At 42.2% G+C, this 16,689-nt stretch overlaps 1 protein-coding gene across 3 annotated transcripts in view; it reads left to right on the top strand.

Moving 5' to 3' along the window:
• The window catches only part of Fgf12 (fibroblast growth factor 12), a 595,461-nt gene that overhangs the window by 174,103 nt on the left and 404,669 nt on the right, over positions 1-16,689 (top strand). Inside the window, exon 1 of one of the 3 annotated variants that reach the window (NM_001276419.2) lies at positions 14,190-14,566. The exons of 1 other annotated variant lie outside the window; for it this stretch is intronic. In NM_001276419.2, the coding sequence (NP_001263348.1) occupies positions 14,476-14,566 (91 nt within the window). In that variant the 5' untranslated portion in view covers positions 14,190-14,475. Of the gene's footprint in view, positions 1-14,189; positions 14,567-14,645; positions 14,902-16,689 lie in introns of those variants that run through there. One more of the 3 variants, NM_001357064.1, reaches the window with a different exon arrangement.

The following is a 16,689-nucleotide window of genomic DNA, read 5'->3' as shown; positions in this document are numbered from 1 at the left end:
GTTCCTAAGGATGCTCGCTGTCTACTTCCGTGGGTACACGAGGAGAAATGGAAGTCAGCGCTGTGGGAAGTGTGATGCGTTTGTGTTAGTGATTGAACTTAACACACAGTCAGGTGTGAGGACCTGAGAGCAAGTGCTAGGTTAGGACTCACACCTTAGAGGATTCCATGCTATGTGATTTCTTGGGCGAAGGTACTTGACCCGGGCATCCTGTATAAGTCAAGAGTGCAGACTGCTGCTTATTGCCAGCGTCCTAATCCACATGAATTCCCATCAGGCTGAGAAGCAGGATACCGCCCTCTTGTCCTGGCTCAGTTTACCGGCGAGGTAGCTTTCGTGCATGAAGTTTCAAACCCTCCTCATATAATCTCCTTCTCTGTCTGCCTTTCCCTCAGGCTCTCTTCAGAAACAAGAACATTGAAGCTTTTTTTTTTTAATTTTTAATATTTTTTTTATTACGTATTTCCCTCAGTTACATTTCCAATGCTATCCCAAAAGTCCCCCATACAAAGTAGCTGCGGTCATCATTCTGAAATAGATGTTTCACTGTTATCTAGACAACCCGATCCCTCGGCTGAAAGGGACTGGTGGTCTTTTAGTGTCCTCTGATTCTGTGCCTGTGGCACACATTAGCATGTGGTCACCTGAAGCGTGAGTGTATAAGTCTGGGTCTATACCTAGCTCCAAAAAAAAACCCCTACACTATAAAGTTTCACACTTTTTTGTAGTATTTTTGTAGAACCTTTCACTTTTTACTTTTATTATCAATATCGTGTGTGTGTGTGTGTGTGTGTGTGTGTGTGTGTGTGAGACATCAGTATCTACACATGTGTGTGGACTGTGTACTTGATTCTTTTTATGTATGCGCACACTAGGGATGTTATGCTAACATTTTTTTTTGAGACAGGGTTTGTAACTGGTCGTTCCAGATTATTTTCCTGACAGGGAGCCCCGGGCCACTGTCACTTGTCAGTGTCTGACTGCCAGCCCTGGGGTTAGAGGAGCACACTCAACCCAGCTCTTACAGTGAGGCTGTGCATTCAGGTACTGTGCTCCTGCAGTGAGCGCTTGAGCCACTGAGCCCTCTTCCCAACCCCGGAGAAATTTAATTTAAGTTTGGAATACAGTTTTCAGGAAAAAATACAGTTAATATGAGTAAAACCTCTAGATATAAAACCTACTGCTTTCAGCATGAAGCGTCTCATAAAAATTTAAAAACAACAAAAGCCCAACAAAAGAAAACCCATCTTACAAACCTTTTAAAATGCAGCCTGAACCCAGCTTTGCAAGACTGGGATACTTTTTTACCTTTGATGCCCCCCCCCCCCAGTCAGTGTGAATAGTTACATTGTAACTAGGAAAATTCAGTCTCTATTAATGACTGGCTTGTTAGTGTTTGTCCTTTGTCAAAAGGCACCACTATGTGACTTTTGAGGGTTCATAGTTTTTGGAGGTTCCTGTTTGTTTTTTTTTTGTTTTTTGTTTTGTTTTTCTGTTTGTTTGTTTGGTTTTTGAGACAGGGTTTCTCTGTGTATCCCTGGCTGTCCTGGAACTCACTTTGTAGACCAGGTTGGCCTCAAACTCTGAAATCCGCCTGCCTCTGCCTCCCGAGTGCTGGGATTAAAGGCGTGAGCCACCACACCCGGCTGTTTTTGGAGGTTCTTACTAGTTTGTTTCATCTTCTTTTCTGTGTTGCCTTTAGTTTCTGCCTTAAAGTCAGTAGTCAGTACACTGCCCACTGGAAAGTCTGATCCTGAGTGTTTCAGGCTGTGTAGACCAGACCAGAGTGTTTATATTACTCAGCTAAAGCAGCTGCAGTTCAAAACGGTTACAGGTATGTTACAGGTATAAGGCATGTAACCAGAAAACAAACTGAAGCAACTGGAGACTTGGTCTGTAGACTTCAGTCTATCATCCAGTTTAACCTGTTAAGTGTGGTGACATAACTATGTACAGTAATATGTAGTAAAGCAAACAGGATTCTACAAGGATTTAACATGGTCCTACAAGCAAACTACATGAAAGTTGGTGCTACAGTTTCATTTGCAGACACCAGATGTATTTCTTTTATTCTTTAAATCTTTTTGAATATTTGTATCTATGCTCTACCCATCTATGAGTTACTAGATGTGTGAGCTCTAATGCCACGTGTGTCATGGCATGGCCAAGAGTATGAAATAGGAAGGTACAACTCTAATTCACTGAATAATTAAACTCGTGCTTCCAGAAATGATAGAAGCATGATAAAAGAATAGAAAAAGGATTGTGTGGTATGAAAAAGCTGTGTTTTAACTCACTATTCCTGAGCATAACACTAACTAGAAACTGATTTCTTTCAGGACAACTCAATGTTGAAATGGAAGGTAATCTAGTAAGTAAGAATGTTAATTCTTGCTTAGAATCCCAAGAGACTGCTTGACCAGAAAAGACATATTCTAAATAATACTAGTTCTTTAAGAGTTGTTTTATCTGTATTAGTAGTCCGTGTGTGCTGGAGAGACAGCTGTGGGTACTGGGAACCGAACTCTTATACTTTTTGTTAGGAGGAAAACCTTTAACAGCAGAGCCGCTTCTCCAGCCCAATAATAGTAGTTTAAACAAACAAACAAACAAACTCAAACCTGTTCACATTTATAAAGAGTGTAGACAGGGGCCTGGAGAGTTGTCTCAGTGGTTAAGAGCACTGACTGCTCTTTCAGAGGTCCTGAGTTCAATCCCCAGCAACCATGTGGTGGCTCACAACCATCTGAAATGAGATCCGATGCCCTCTTCTGGTGCGTCGTGCTTTCCTGAAGCTGGCTTGCAGTTTTCCCCTCATTGACTCTGTTGAGGAAAATGCATGTCCAGGAGCCACAGATGTGAAGGCTTGCCAGACACAAAGCTAATCATGAGGGAGAGACACAGACAACACAAGAAAGATACAATGCACAAATAAAGAATTGATATTTTGGTTATCCCATCACACAGTTTAATAAACTAAAAATGACTTAGAGGATTTTTACCAATATCCTGGTCTAGGAAAGAACTTAAATGCCCCAATGTCAGAAGTCTAGGTCCACAAAAAGGTGAGCCGAGACTTACAGTACTTACTAGGGATTTCTAAATTCAAGAAGCCCTGACAACCATCTCCGCCCCTTAGGTTTAAAACTAACTCACTTGGAGAGACACTGAGTTCTGTTCATCTCATGTACAAGATAATGTAGACATTTGATTGTAGAAATATTAGTATGTCTGACTATAGGTACATTTCTAAATATAGGGATTTTCTAACATCTTGTGCGCTAGCTATTTTGTTTTTCACAAACAAAAGTAAAAGGGAAAGAACAATGTGTTTTCAAGTATTTGAAGTAAGTCACAACGATCTTGAAATAGTTAATATTTGCCAGAGATGTAGGCATACATGGTGTTGTACTTTGAAAGCCAAATTTTAAATGTTAGACATTTGATCTCTGTCTCTAAAGCTGTGGTTTTTCAACCTGTGGATAATTATGCTTTTTAGGGTCAAACGGCCTTTTCACAGGGTTGCCTATGAGATATCTTACACATTAGATGGTAAGGTCGTGATTCATAACAGTAGCAACCTTAAAGTTATAAAGTAGCAACAAAAATAATGTTGTGGTTGTGGGTTTCCACCACATGAGGAACTGTATTAAAGGGCCTCAGCATTAGGAAGGTTGAAAACGACTACACTAAAATTATTTTGCACTTTAAAAATAATTTTTATTTTAAAGTAAAATATAAAATCATTTTTCTCACCTTGCTTTTCCTCCTCCAGTTCCTCCCATGTACTGCTCACACACACACACACACACACACACACACACACACACACATATACACACACACATACACACACACATACACACACACTCACACACACATACATACACACACACTCACACATACATACATACACACACACTCACACACACACACTCACACACATACATACATACACACACACTCACACACACTCACACACACATACATACACACACACACACTCAAACACACACACTCACACACATACACACACACACACCTAAATTAATAAATAGGACCTGTTCAGTCCATTTCATGTCACTGTATATATAGATTTTTTGAAAAAGCCAGTGAAATATTTTGAAATTGATTTGTACTTTTGAGCATAAAATTTCCCCCTCCCCCCAAATCACAAAGATTGTGATGCTCTTCTCTGAAGAAGATAATGATGTCAGATATGCATGCTTCTGAAAGGAGATATTTTGCATCTATCATTTGTTTCCTCGGGAAGGTGTGTGGGAGAAATAGGGTGAGAGAAAGCAATTTCAGCCTGCATTTGCAGCTTGCTGAGAGTCATACCATATAAATACAGGCAGACTTTGTTGTCCCCAAATGACTTCTCTTTGAAAATGAAGAAATAGATTCTTGAAAGGGGAATAAAAAAATAAAAAAGGACCAGGTCAAAAACAGAACTGTCGTTCAATGTTTGTTCACGTTCTTTTAATAACGGCGGCTGAAAGCAAGATCAGGGCTCTTTCATTTTGACAAGGTGGAGAGTGTTCGTGGAGCAGTGATAACGTTGATCTTGAGTGTGCTGTATGTTTGCTCTATGTCTGTGAGCACTGGCTTTGGAAGCAGGCAGCCTGCTGGGCCTGTGTTAGTGACCCTCCATTAGACTGTCTGCATAGTGTATGGAATCTCCACTTCCCCCTGTGCATAATAACTGGTATTGATTCTCAGGAATAAATGCATATCTCATTTAAAAGTTTAAAAACAGTGCTTAGGAGTCCGTTCGCAGAGACAGATGCCTATAATTAAAGCACACACTGGTTTTTCATAGTCACCTCAGTGCCGTTCTTATTTCTGATTCATAGATTTCAAGCCTGAAATGAGACATAGGGAATTGAGAAAGTTCCCCCAATTCGTGGTGTGTGGTTTTCTGGCAACTTCTATATTTGGCTTTAGAATCCTTGAGTGGTGACTACATATTTAGAAGCATTTCCTGGGGCTCACAGGAGATCAAGGATAAAACACTTAGTGTGGGCCATGAAGGGCGCATTGTTTGATGGATTTGACAATATTCTCTCAAGAGTTAACTTCTGAATGTTGTTTGATTTTCTTTTTCAGTACTTGGGGATTAAATCCAGGACTTTACAAGCTAGGGAAGTTACTCTAACATCGACCCAACACTCTGGTGTGACAGCTTTAAAGTAGTCATGAATGCAAACGAGATGGCGCTGTTTCTTAATGAAATAATTTGTTCCTATTAATTTGATGCTACAGAAAGACAAGTAAAGAGGTTTAGGGGTAAGGACATCAGTGGGTTTCTGAATGATTCTATAGGCATCGTACCTCACATTTTACATACATTGGCCTCGCTGAATACCCCGTGATATACTTTCATTCATAGTTTATATAAGTGAAAACTGAGGGCTGGAAAGGTAACCAGCACTCTTCATACCACGTCCTGAACTGCAAGCCCAGCACACCTGCCCTGAACACTCAAAAACTTCCCATCAGTCAACAGCAAGCCCCAAGTGGTCTCAGAGCGATACCCAGCAGCACGCATTCATCTATTCACATTCCGTATTTCTTCAGGTGTCCATCTACACAGTGCACAGGTGAAATCCTGACACAGGCTATATACTCACCTTCCACACTGCTGTTCGATGGCGGAAACTACTAAGATTAACAAAATGGCATCAGAGTCATCTTGGCACATGCCAAGCCAGGAAGCAGGCCTGCTGTTGATTGTCTAGGTAAAAACCTAAGCTGAAAACTAAGAAACAAAAACATAGTCTTCAAATTAGTCACCATGAGCTCAGGTGACCTCTGAGGCAGAAGGGGCTTGCATTCCAGCGGTGTGTGTGTGTTTGTGTGTGTGTGTGTGTGTGTGTGTGTGTGTGTGTGTGTGTGTGTGTGTGTGTGAGCTGCAGAGTGAGGTCTGATGTAGAAAAATGAGGGAAATGCGTGTCTAGTCATTGTTAAACATTGTTAATCTTTGGGAAGAAGAAAGAAGAGACCTAACTCTGCCTTTCTTTTTGTTTTTGAGGCAGGATGTCACTGTTATCTAAGCTTCCTGAGAGCTTACTCTATTAATCACACTGGGCTGAAACTCATGGTGATCCCCCTGCCCCAGCCTCTTGAGATTATAATAGTCAGACTGTAGGCATAAGCTATACCTATTTCCCCCCAATAAAAACAGGCATACCAAGTTCCCAGGAAATTTCCCCATAAGCACTTACATTCCATTGATATTTACTGAGCATCTATTATCTGAAGGACATTACCCTGAGGTATTTTCTCCTGACTGACTTTGCCAGTAATTCTGTTGAATATTCATTAATACCCATTGCGTTGCACAATGCAAAAAAAAAACAAAACAAAACAAAACAATAAATAAACAAAAACCTAAACTGAAGCCTGATGTCTAAGTGAATTGAGGAGTAATTCCAGGTCCAATTTGAAAGCTGTAACCATTAGGGATACATAGTTTTCTATGCCAATCCCAGACACAGAGGTTTTTATTTTTCACAATGTTTTTGGCCTTAGATTAGTCTTATTCCCCAAGTAGTTCTTAACTTATACTAACCTGTTTTTATTCACCTATATCTGCCATGTAGCTGACTACCTTTCTTCAGTTTTATGGGTACTGGTGAATCTCCCACCCTGATTCCTTCCCAGATTTGCCATCTGTTCCCAGAAGTCCCACCCATTCTCTCCTGACTTGCTATAGGCTGTTCAGTGCTTTATTGACAGGTGGTGCTTTTTACGAGCTGCACAAGAGATTATCCCAACTGCAAGCACACGCTTTATGTACAGCTCTAGGAAGAAGGAGAAATAGTTCACAGAAATGCAGATGAAAATAGCATTTGCATCCAAACCAACTATTTATACAAACCAAAGATGCTGAAGATAGATTCCGAATACTGCCCTAGAGAAGCATTATCCTAGTGACCTCTGAGTCACCTGATTTTGTGGTAACAAATGTGCACCCTGCGTAAGACTAGAGAAACCAGATCTTTCTGGCCCTCCCACATTTCATTCTATGATAATTCATCTATTAAGCCAGAGTGGAGCACCTGCAGTGTCTGGAAACTTTACACGTCTCAGGCTGACCCTGTAGACACTTCTGTGCCTTCTCTGCCTGTTGGTCTTCCCGACCTTCCTGTTGGATGACTCAGTTCAAGGGCTTAAAGGTTGTTCTCTCCCAAGCTTGAGCTTCTCTTTGCTCCTCTTTAGACTTCCCTTATTTTGATGATTACACACCGAACCATTTGGTAGGTGTATCATGCCGTTGATTTCCAGGAGAGAAAATAGGACATATGCTGCTTTTGTGTGCAATTAAAATGTAAGCTTGTCCTAACTTTGGTCAAGGATGCATTTTTTACATTTGTATGTGTACTTGAGTAGTCATCATTGATTATCTTCCTCAATAACTGTGTACCTTTTGAGTCAGGGAAAGTCACTGAACTTAGTGCTTTCTGTTTTTTGTTTGTTTGTTTGTTTTGTCTAGTTGGGCTGGCCAATGAGCTCCTTTCTCTGCCTCCCAACTGTGGGGATTGATATGTGCTGCAGTACCTGGCTTTCTAAAATAGGTTATAGTGGTATAAAGAAGGTGACATTTCTGTACTGATAAAAGAAAACAAAGCAAAATCATCAGAGGTCAATGGAGAGGCCCAGAAATAATGAAAGTCGCAGGATTCCAGGATACAATCTTGGTAAATAGTGATGGTTGCAGGATGGTTGTAGTGAACAATGATTTTTTTCAATTTTTTTATTAGATATTTTCTTCATTTACATTTCAAATGCTATCCCAAAAGTCTCCCATACCCTTCCCCTACCCTGCTCCCCAACCCACCCACTCCCACTTCCTGGCCTTGGCATTCCCCTGTACTGGGGCATATGATCTTCATAGACCAAGGGCCTCTCCTCCCAATGATGGCCGACTAGGCCATCTTCTGCTACATATGCAGCTAGAGACACGAGTTCTGGGGGTATTGGTTAGTTCATATTGTTGTTCCTCCTGTAGAGTTGCAGACCCCTTCAGCTCCTTGGGTGCTTTCTCTTGCTCCTCCATTGGGGGCTCTGTGTTCACATCCAATGTTCACATTCAATAGCTGACTGTGAGCATCCACTTCTGTATTTGCCAGGCACTGGCATAGCCTCACAGGAAACAGCTATATCAGGGTCATGTCAGCAAAATCTTTCTGGCATATGCAATAGTGTCTGGGTTTGGTGTCTGTTTATGGGATGGATCCCCGGGTAGGGCAGTCTCTGGATGGTCCTTTCTTCTGTCTCAGCTCCAAACTTGAAAACAGTGATGTTAATGAGGAAGCAAAAAGAAAATCGAGGTGAAAATTGTTTCTGAAGGTAAAGAGGGAGAGTTTAATGGAACTGGTTGGGCTAAAAAGAAAACTTTTAGCAATAACTTTTAGAATCTTTAGGATAAAATGTGTCACTTGAATCTGGAATAGCCTAGTTTATGAGGACTTTAAAAGTAAAGGAAAAAATCCTAGGTGGGATTGTGTGGGCAAAAGGCAGCATTCAACAAGTTAAGGAAAGAACAGCAGTTGCTAATCTAGAGACAGTACATCTAGATCCCTCACTAAGATGTTTGCATACTTGTGGGAGGAAAGAGAAAAGAGAGGACTGCACAGGAGAGAAAGTGTTGGAGATTCCACACAGGAAGCTCTTTCCTGTCAGCTCAGATTGTCACTCTTGGTTTTGACCTGTGTTTATCTAAGATGCATGACAACCTGTGCATAGACCAGCTTATAAAGCAACACCTTAACAAGGAGAGAAAATTCATTCACCAGATTACCACATCTTCAACAAGTCTTCAGCATGACTCTGAACAGTGTGTTAGCAGTATGTCTTCGCTGGACAGCAGCATTGTATGCATAGGGTGTGTTCAGGAAAGAGGTGGGAAAGACTAGGATGATCCCAGTCTGGAAAGACGGAGAAGGTGGGCATCCTTCAAATGAGATACACTTTATAAAGCTTTAGCTTAGCAGCCAAACAATGTTTTAGATGCCCAGGTATTAAATGAAGCTAATTAACTTTAATAAAATAATTTAGACCATCAAACATGGAGCAGATGTCATCAATAAATCTAACTAAGGTACAGGTGAGTATTACCCACACTGAGGAGGAGGAGGAACAAATACAGAGTGAGCTCAAGACACTTTGGAAAATTATTTTTTGATAGAGTTCTGCAAAGCCAGTGCCAAAAACTCCTGAGCACAGGGGGAACCCAGTAGCAAGTTTGTTTCTTATGACAGTATTGGTTTGCAATTCTGAGGCTACTTTAGGTGTGCACTAAGACTAGATAGAGAGTGTAAACAGTGAAAGCTACTTTTAGACAAAGAAGTTACAGACAAGGCAAGGACAAAGACTAAGTTGAAACCTGTGCCATTAGACGGGGATCTGGGTATTTTGCCATCTTCATCTCAATCTTTGAGTGACAAACCTTCAGTATATCTGCCTGAGTCTCTTTTTCATAGAGACAGTATAGAAATAAGTGATATACATGTTATATGATTTTCACATGTTATTGGATCTAGCAGCAGTTCACACCCCAGCAAACAATGCCTCACCATCCAGATTCAGACCCTTAGGTACCATATCCTATATGAAAAGCTAGGACTCACCGGACAATTAGTTGATTCTAGAGCTAGAGAAAGAAAAACAGAAGACAAAGACAAAAAGTAAATCTGGAGCATCATATGATGGCAGAAAATGAAGAAACTGATTTAGAAGTAGGGACCGACCAAAGGCCACAGGGCCAATCAAAGCACTTCCCAATGCTAAAGCTAAAACAACCTCAGCCACAGGCCAATGATAAGGAATTCAACCCCAGAAAAACCCTTTGTGAGACCACATGTATATAAATAACTGACTAGAGAAGGAAGTGGGGAAGGGATAGTCTTTCAAAATAATTACCAGTTTATAAAAGAAATCAAGGGTATTTGAACTCACAGCTAGGCACAGTACCAGCTGTCAAACATAGGATCTGCCCATAAATGGTGAAACCAGCAGGTCAGAGTTGGAGAAGCAATAGGTCACCGGTAGAGTGTAATTGCTCACAATAAATTTCAAAATAAACCTTTATATTATAGAGTAAAATAGCAGACACTACTTTAATTACCTAGGCAAGGTTAATATCACTGATCGATAACATGCGATCTCCGAGTAGTGATGAGGTCAGATCATCATCTGTCAATCTCTGACAGTCTTTCCCAACTGAATAACTGTAAACTAATGATCAGAAACTGCACACGTGTTTCACAATGTATTTGACCAGTGTTTATGGAGTAGAAAGGTTTTAAAAGACAAGAAGAGGCTGAGGGTCTGTCACGAGATTGAAGGAGACTGAGGCTACTCCGGGATTAACACGCGTCCAAGCTGAATCCTGAAACAGATAAAAAAAAGTGCAGTAAGAGGAAAACTTGTGAAAGTTGTTATGAAGTTATAGAATTGTCAGTTGCTAGTGTAAATCTTTTGATCTTAATGATGGCAAAGTGGTTTAATAAGTGGTACTATTTGCAGAAATTGGAATAGTTGTACATAAACCCTTCACTTTTAACTTTTCCATAAGTTGAAATTAATTCTGATCCTCAAAAATTTGATGAGAAAAACAAAAGGAAGACGAGAAACAGCAATCGGCTAGAAGAATATAAACCTGTGTTCATTTATTTTTTTTTGGAAAATAGTTAATTTGATTGATATATTACTACTACTACTAATAGTAATATATTACTAATAAAGTAAACTCTGGGGACTGTGTCGTGTCTGAATAAGCTGGCATGGTTGTCTATCATAGTCCACTTTGAAGGGACTTCTAAAACATGAGATATAGGCAGAGTTTGCAGCCCCACAAGGGACAAAAGAAACATAACGTGGGGTGCTGTACATATTTCACTGTTTTAGCTCATTTGCTTTCTTGATTTGTTGGGAGGGAGAAAGTTGCTATCTACTTAGTAGTCATTTATATGCTCAGTATAAATGTGGAGACCTGACAAATTCTTAATGTATTATTACTCATTTGATGTAGGTTTCCAAGGAGATAAACACACCAATTGCACAGTTATGCCAAGAGTGAGCAAATTCCAGTGTTTAATATGAACCAAAATATCTTATATTAGCCCCAATTTGAAAATCGCTCCCTCATAAAATTGTTAATTCATATAAACCTTAAGTAAATAATAGGTTTAATTGAAAATGAGGTATTTGGAATTTAAACAAATCTGTTTTATGAACCAGTCTACTCAATCCTTATTAATTGCTACTTGGCTAGGCTGTTGTACTATTTTAATACTAGCACTAGGAATGCTGAGGCAGGAGGATCACACTTTTTAAGCCATCCTGGTCTTTATAACAAGATCTTGTATCTCCAAAATAGTGCTAAATGATTTCATCATGAAACCATGTTGCTAAGTTATATGATAGAACTGGTCCAAGGTATCATTATGATTAGAAAATAGAAAGCATAGAAAACTATAAAAAACCCTATCCGGAAACAGAAAATATAACTTAATATTTAGCCATCAAGACAACTATGTGTGTTGCATTTTAAGTAAGATACCATTGCCACAGAACTTCCAAGTTTAATTTAGAAATGCACAGAAAGAACACTTGAAAGTTTTTGTCCAAACTAGTCAACCACTTCCCTGGCTTCTATGGTGTGTATTTGTTCTCTTTTTATACATCATAGCACCATTAAAGTGAATTCTTCTGAAGTCCCGCATATGGTACTTTAGGGAAGCTGAACTGTGAGTGCTGATGGCAACAACACGTGGAGGTGTGAGAAAACACTTTGAAAACAATCTAAATAATAACGACATTCTAGTGATTGAATCCCCTTGGGGCCCACTTTCATGAAACATATACTCTAAAGTAAAGGAAAAGGCACACCAACAGATGCTGTGCTGTCTGATTTAAACGGACATCTAGCGGTTTGGTATCAAGATAGGATGTGAATGCAATCCCTCAGTTTCTCTCTTTCTTTTTCTCAGAGATGAGTATTCCTGGTCCTTAGAATCATGGGCATGGTGGTGTAAGCATGTGAGTAGGCCATCTGAATATTAACTGTGATGGAGTTGACTTTCTTGCCCTGTCTTTTGGGGGTTGGGAGGGTCAGGGCAGGGTTACAGGCTTAATGAGGAATCAGAAGACTCACACTTAAGCACTTCCTGTCATCAATAACAGAGCCACCACTACACTAGACCTAGAATCCAGAGACACTGACAATGGCACCTCACCTTGCAAATGTAATTAGGATCTCCAACACTTTCATGTGTCCCAGACCTTTGAATCCTTGTGACAGCCTGGTCAGGTGGATGAAGAGGTGCAGTAGGTGTGCTTTGAATTTACATATGGACCATCTCTCTCTGCTCAAGTTCTTTTGAGTAGCAAGGCTTCATTTTATTGCTACTTATTGGACAGTACCACTCCTCTCAAAGGGAAGCAGGAGCTTTGGGCTTTGGGTTCCGGCAGGAGGGTGCTACCGGAAAACTCGCTGTCTTGTGCTACAGCACCAAAGGCTATTTTTAGATGTTTTCCTTTGGCTAATTGTCTCTCCCTCCTTGGGGAATTTCGATGGGTAGAATCCCAGATGAGCCAATTTTCTTACTAATTCCCGCAGAGATGGGAAAGAGGAAGGCCATGGCTCTGTTTGTTGCCTTGGGGCCTCACAACTTTCTTTATGATGACAAAGGAGTGGGTTCAGCGAGGTCTTCAAGGACATCGAAATCCACAGAGCTCTGCTGGACTCATGGACCAATGAGACTAAGACAGGACTTTGTGGGAGACTGGAAAATATCTTCTTGGAGCCTTGAAGCACCCTGATTTGTGAAAGAAGCAGAGGACATGGAGCCAGCAGTGACAATGGACTCAAGACTCACCTCCACATATCCTGACTTTCTTCTACCACCTTTGAAAGGAAAAGGGAAGTTCTAGAGAACTTGAACCTTCATCTCAACTTTTGGAAAACACAGGGAGACTAGTGGAGGCTAGCCTAAAGGAGGTAACGAGGGACAGAGTGATGATAGTCATTTAGTCTTAATTTCTTGCTGGAAAAAACAAGTCAAGAAGTGTTAGATGCCCTGGAGACAATGAATGGAAAGTGTTCAAGTTGGTTTCTGACTCTGTCAGGGCCAAACTTCTAACTGTGAATTTCTTACCACCTGCATTGTGCTGGTACTGGTGTGCATTCTGGCGTTCACTGGAAAGTGAAAATGATCCAAAGCCCTAGAGGATGCAACTAACATGATGACGCTTATTACTCGTGCATTCTTAGGCCTCAGTAATGGGCACACAAGACACTCTGCCATTAATGATAGACTATGAAAACCTTGAGACACCAAGAAGCTAATGTGTTGAGAATCACACAGCCAAGAAGAACTTGAATCCAGCCTCTGTCTCCAGCATCTGTGCTTTCAAAGGTATCCACCCTTGAAGCTTCGTCTGCATAGGGATTTCACATAGAGGAGCTCCCTGTCCCGTGCACATCATTATTTTAGTTCTGACATTCATAAGCTCTGGAAAATGAGGGGTGGAACTCAAAATGTCAGTTCTAGAGGAACGTGAGCCCTTTAACACCAAGCAGACGTCCCCAGGACAACCGCCCGAGTCTGGCAGACAGAGGCAGAGGTACCAGAATACTCTCATCAAGTGAAGTGCAGGTGCTATCTGATGCTGCTTCACTTGTCTCTCCCTCTCCAGTTCTGTTCTAGCCAGGTCCTTCTTTCCACTGCCCTCATGCTAGACATATCCAAGAGCCTGGAAAGCCAGGAACAGAACTATCAGAAGCCATCAACCCCCCCCCCCCCCCCGCCGCCCTCATTTCACACTCTTCCCTGTCCAGATTTATGGAGAGGCGCCCGAGATGGCAAAAGACTTACCCAAGGTCACAGCCCTAGCCAAGAAATCCTGGAGTCCGGGCTCCCATAGCAGAACCTAATGACCTCTTAGGTACACTTTCTCATCGCCTGCACCCGAAGCTCTCTCCAAGCCAAGCCGGCTTCCCTGTCCCCCGCCCTTTAGTCCCCTGACTTGCTTCTGACGCTTGGCGGCCTCCCGGGTCCAGCCCTTCCTGCGGGCGCTCCCTTCCGCCGGATTCCCACGCCGCGCGCCACGCCCCCAGCCACCAGCCGTGGGGACCCCGAGGCAGCGGAGACCCGGGTCGCCCGACCCGAAGGAGGCGCGACCCGCGGTGACGTCCTCCGCGCCACGGCCGGCGCCCGCCCTCCTGCCCGCAGTGGGGCCGCCCTCTCGAAAGTCCCAAAGTGTCGCGCGGAGCCGGCTGAGGCGTGGCCGAGCCCGGGGCCCCCGGGAGGGCCGCCCCCGGCGGAGCCCCAGCCCGGCGTACAGGTCGCACGGCTCCGGGACGTGCCATGGGCTGGGGACCCCGGTGCCCCTCGCAGGCCATCGCTGGGTCGCAGGAGTAGCGGAGGTGGGCGGGGAGCCGGCCGACCCTGCGCGAGTCTCTCCATGAAGATTCTTGCGCTTTCTCTGAAGAAAGGAGTGCATATGCTGCAGTGCCTCTGTGGAAGGAGCCTGAGGTCCAGCGACAGCCCAAGCGGTGAGCCGACGTCCCCTCCCCGGCCGCCCACCGCGGGAGCCCAGCGCCCAAAGGGCCCGAGGCTTCCGAGCGCGCGCGTGTGTGCGCGAGTGCGCGTGTGTGTGAGTGTGTGTAGCCCTGAAGTCACCCGCGCTGTCGTCCCGCACCCAAGCTGGAGCTAGCGGGTCCGGGACGCGGGGAGCGGGAGGGACCGGCTCCCACACTTCCTCGCGCCTCGCTGCTCCTTGTGACTTGCTAGGGCAGTCTGGGACTCGCGGTTGTTCAGGGTCTCCTCGGAGAAGTTGCTGGTGCAATCGCCTGCAGAGGGGGACTTTAAACAGGTGGCTGGCAGACAGGTATCTTATTTTTCTTGCTTTGTCTGAAAGTGGACTTTTGGCTGTGTTGCGATGGGCTACCCTTCTCTGGAGATGGGGCGATCTCTGTCCTTGGTGCTGAAGCAGGAGGCTCTCAAGTAGCCTGGGACTTAGCCAATCTGCTCTCTTCAGGAGAGGAAAGAAAACCAGACCCTTTGAGTTAACCTGTGCTATTGAGAAAAATAATTAAAATACTCAATGAATTTTTCTTTTTTAAAAAGCACCAAACTAAAACCAAAGAAGGCTTTCTGTTTTGTACAAGCCTTGCAAGATGATGTGTTTCGTGGCGCTCTCTTCCATTGTTTGATTCTTTTAAAAGATGAAAGTTCCCTTTAAATCAATCATCTATTAATCTTGCAAGCGCTAATTCAGTTTCTGTGCTCTTTGGTTTCTTTCTCAAAAGCGGAGGTGGGGTGTGAGGAGACAGGAAAGGCACCATAATATGTCTAAATGAGTGTCTCTGTAAAGAATATATTTTTTGATCTATAAGCCCCAAATAACTAACAAATTCGACAACATTACACAACATTATAATAGCCTTTGTGTTTGAAACTTTGTGTGCTATTTTTGATGATCTGATTCACTTGGTAATGGCACCTATTTTCACTCTGTTCTAGGACTAAGAAAAATATATTTGGAAATATATATGTGTATATATGTATATATATTTCATTCATCCTTTCTCGAAGTTGGACTTTATAATTACTCACTAGTTAAAAAAAACCCTGGAGAATAGCTTTAAAGAAACTGGAAAATTTAATTATGTGAAAATTGTGAACATAGCTGTAAAATGAAATTGGCAATGTGGTCTCAAGTTTTATTTCTAGGTAATTCAGAAAGTTATCTAGACTGTCATTTTGCTTTGTTACTGTATTTGTGAGTACTGAAAGATATCTCTACATTTTTACATTTTCAACTAAAAAAAAGTGTTATGGTAAAGCCTCCCATCTTATTGGGTTTTGACCCAGGAAACCTCTGGAGGTGCATGTAACATCCTCTCAGTTCTTCTGCCTTATATGAAACAGAATGTGAATAGATTGTCACAAGGGAATTTGCTTCCCTTGTGTGCGAAATGTTGAGGTACGTGTGGTGTAGAGTTAAACAAGGCACTTCCTTAGATAAAATGAGGCAAAAATCTCCCAGTTAACAGGCAGAGCTAGTTTCCCAAATAGTAACAGCTGAAAATAGAAAGAGTGATCTGGGTGGCTGGGTAGCGTGGGCTGCTGCAAGCATGGGACGTACAAGTCAAGAGATCCAGTTATGAGCCAGTTTCCATAAGTCAATGTACTTTAAAAACTCTCGGCTTTCATAGAAAAGAAGAAAAGACTGGAAACGCTGTTAGCTCTTGCCTGGTTCCTCTATTTGTGACCTCACCTGCTTTGAACGTGTGATTCTGTAAGAGCGGTGGTGTCTTATTTATATCTGCATTTTTACTTAGTTGGGTAAATATTTTATTTTAGGGGACTAGCACTCTAGAGAAATTTTTGAAAAAAGTCACAGGACCAAATGGGAAAGATGAGACCTCTTCTCTAGTCATTCAGAAACATAATATGCAGAAGAGTATTTCTAGAATTAAAGGGTCTTTGTTTAAATCGTGACTCTTTATAGCTTATGATTGCATGCACCTAGTGTAACCTGCCCTTATAATTTGTACACAAATCTAAATTACTGTGATCATATTGCACACATCGTAGCTGGAATGAAATAATTTAGTAATAGCTGAAGATTTAATTGAACTCTTGTATACCAGCTACCATTCTAAAGACTTTT

The sequence above is a fragment of the Mus musculus genome, chromosome 16 (genome assembly GCF_000001635.26).
Source record: "Mus musculus strain C57BL/6J chromosome 16, GRCm38.p6 C57BL/6J".
Taxonomy (NCBI): Eukaryota; Metazoa; Chordata; class Mammalia; order Rodentia; family Muridae; genus Mus; species Mus musculus.
Note: the sequence above shows the minus strand (reverse complement) of the source record. Positions and strands in the feature narration are given on the sequence as shown.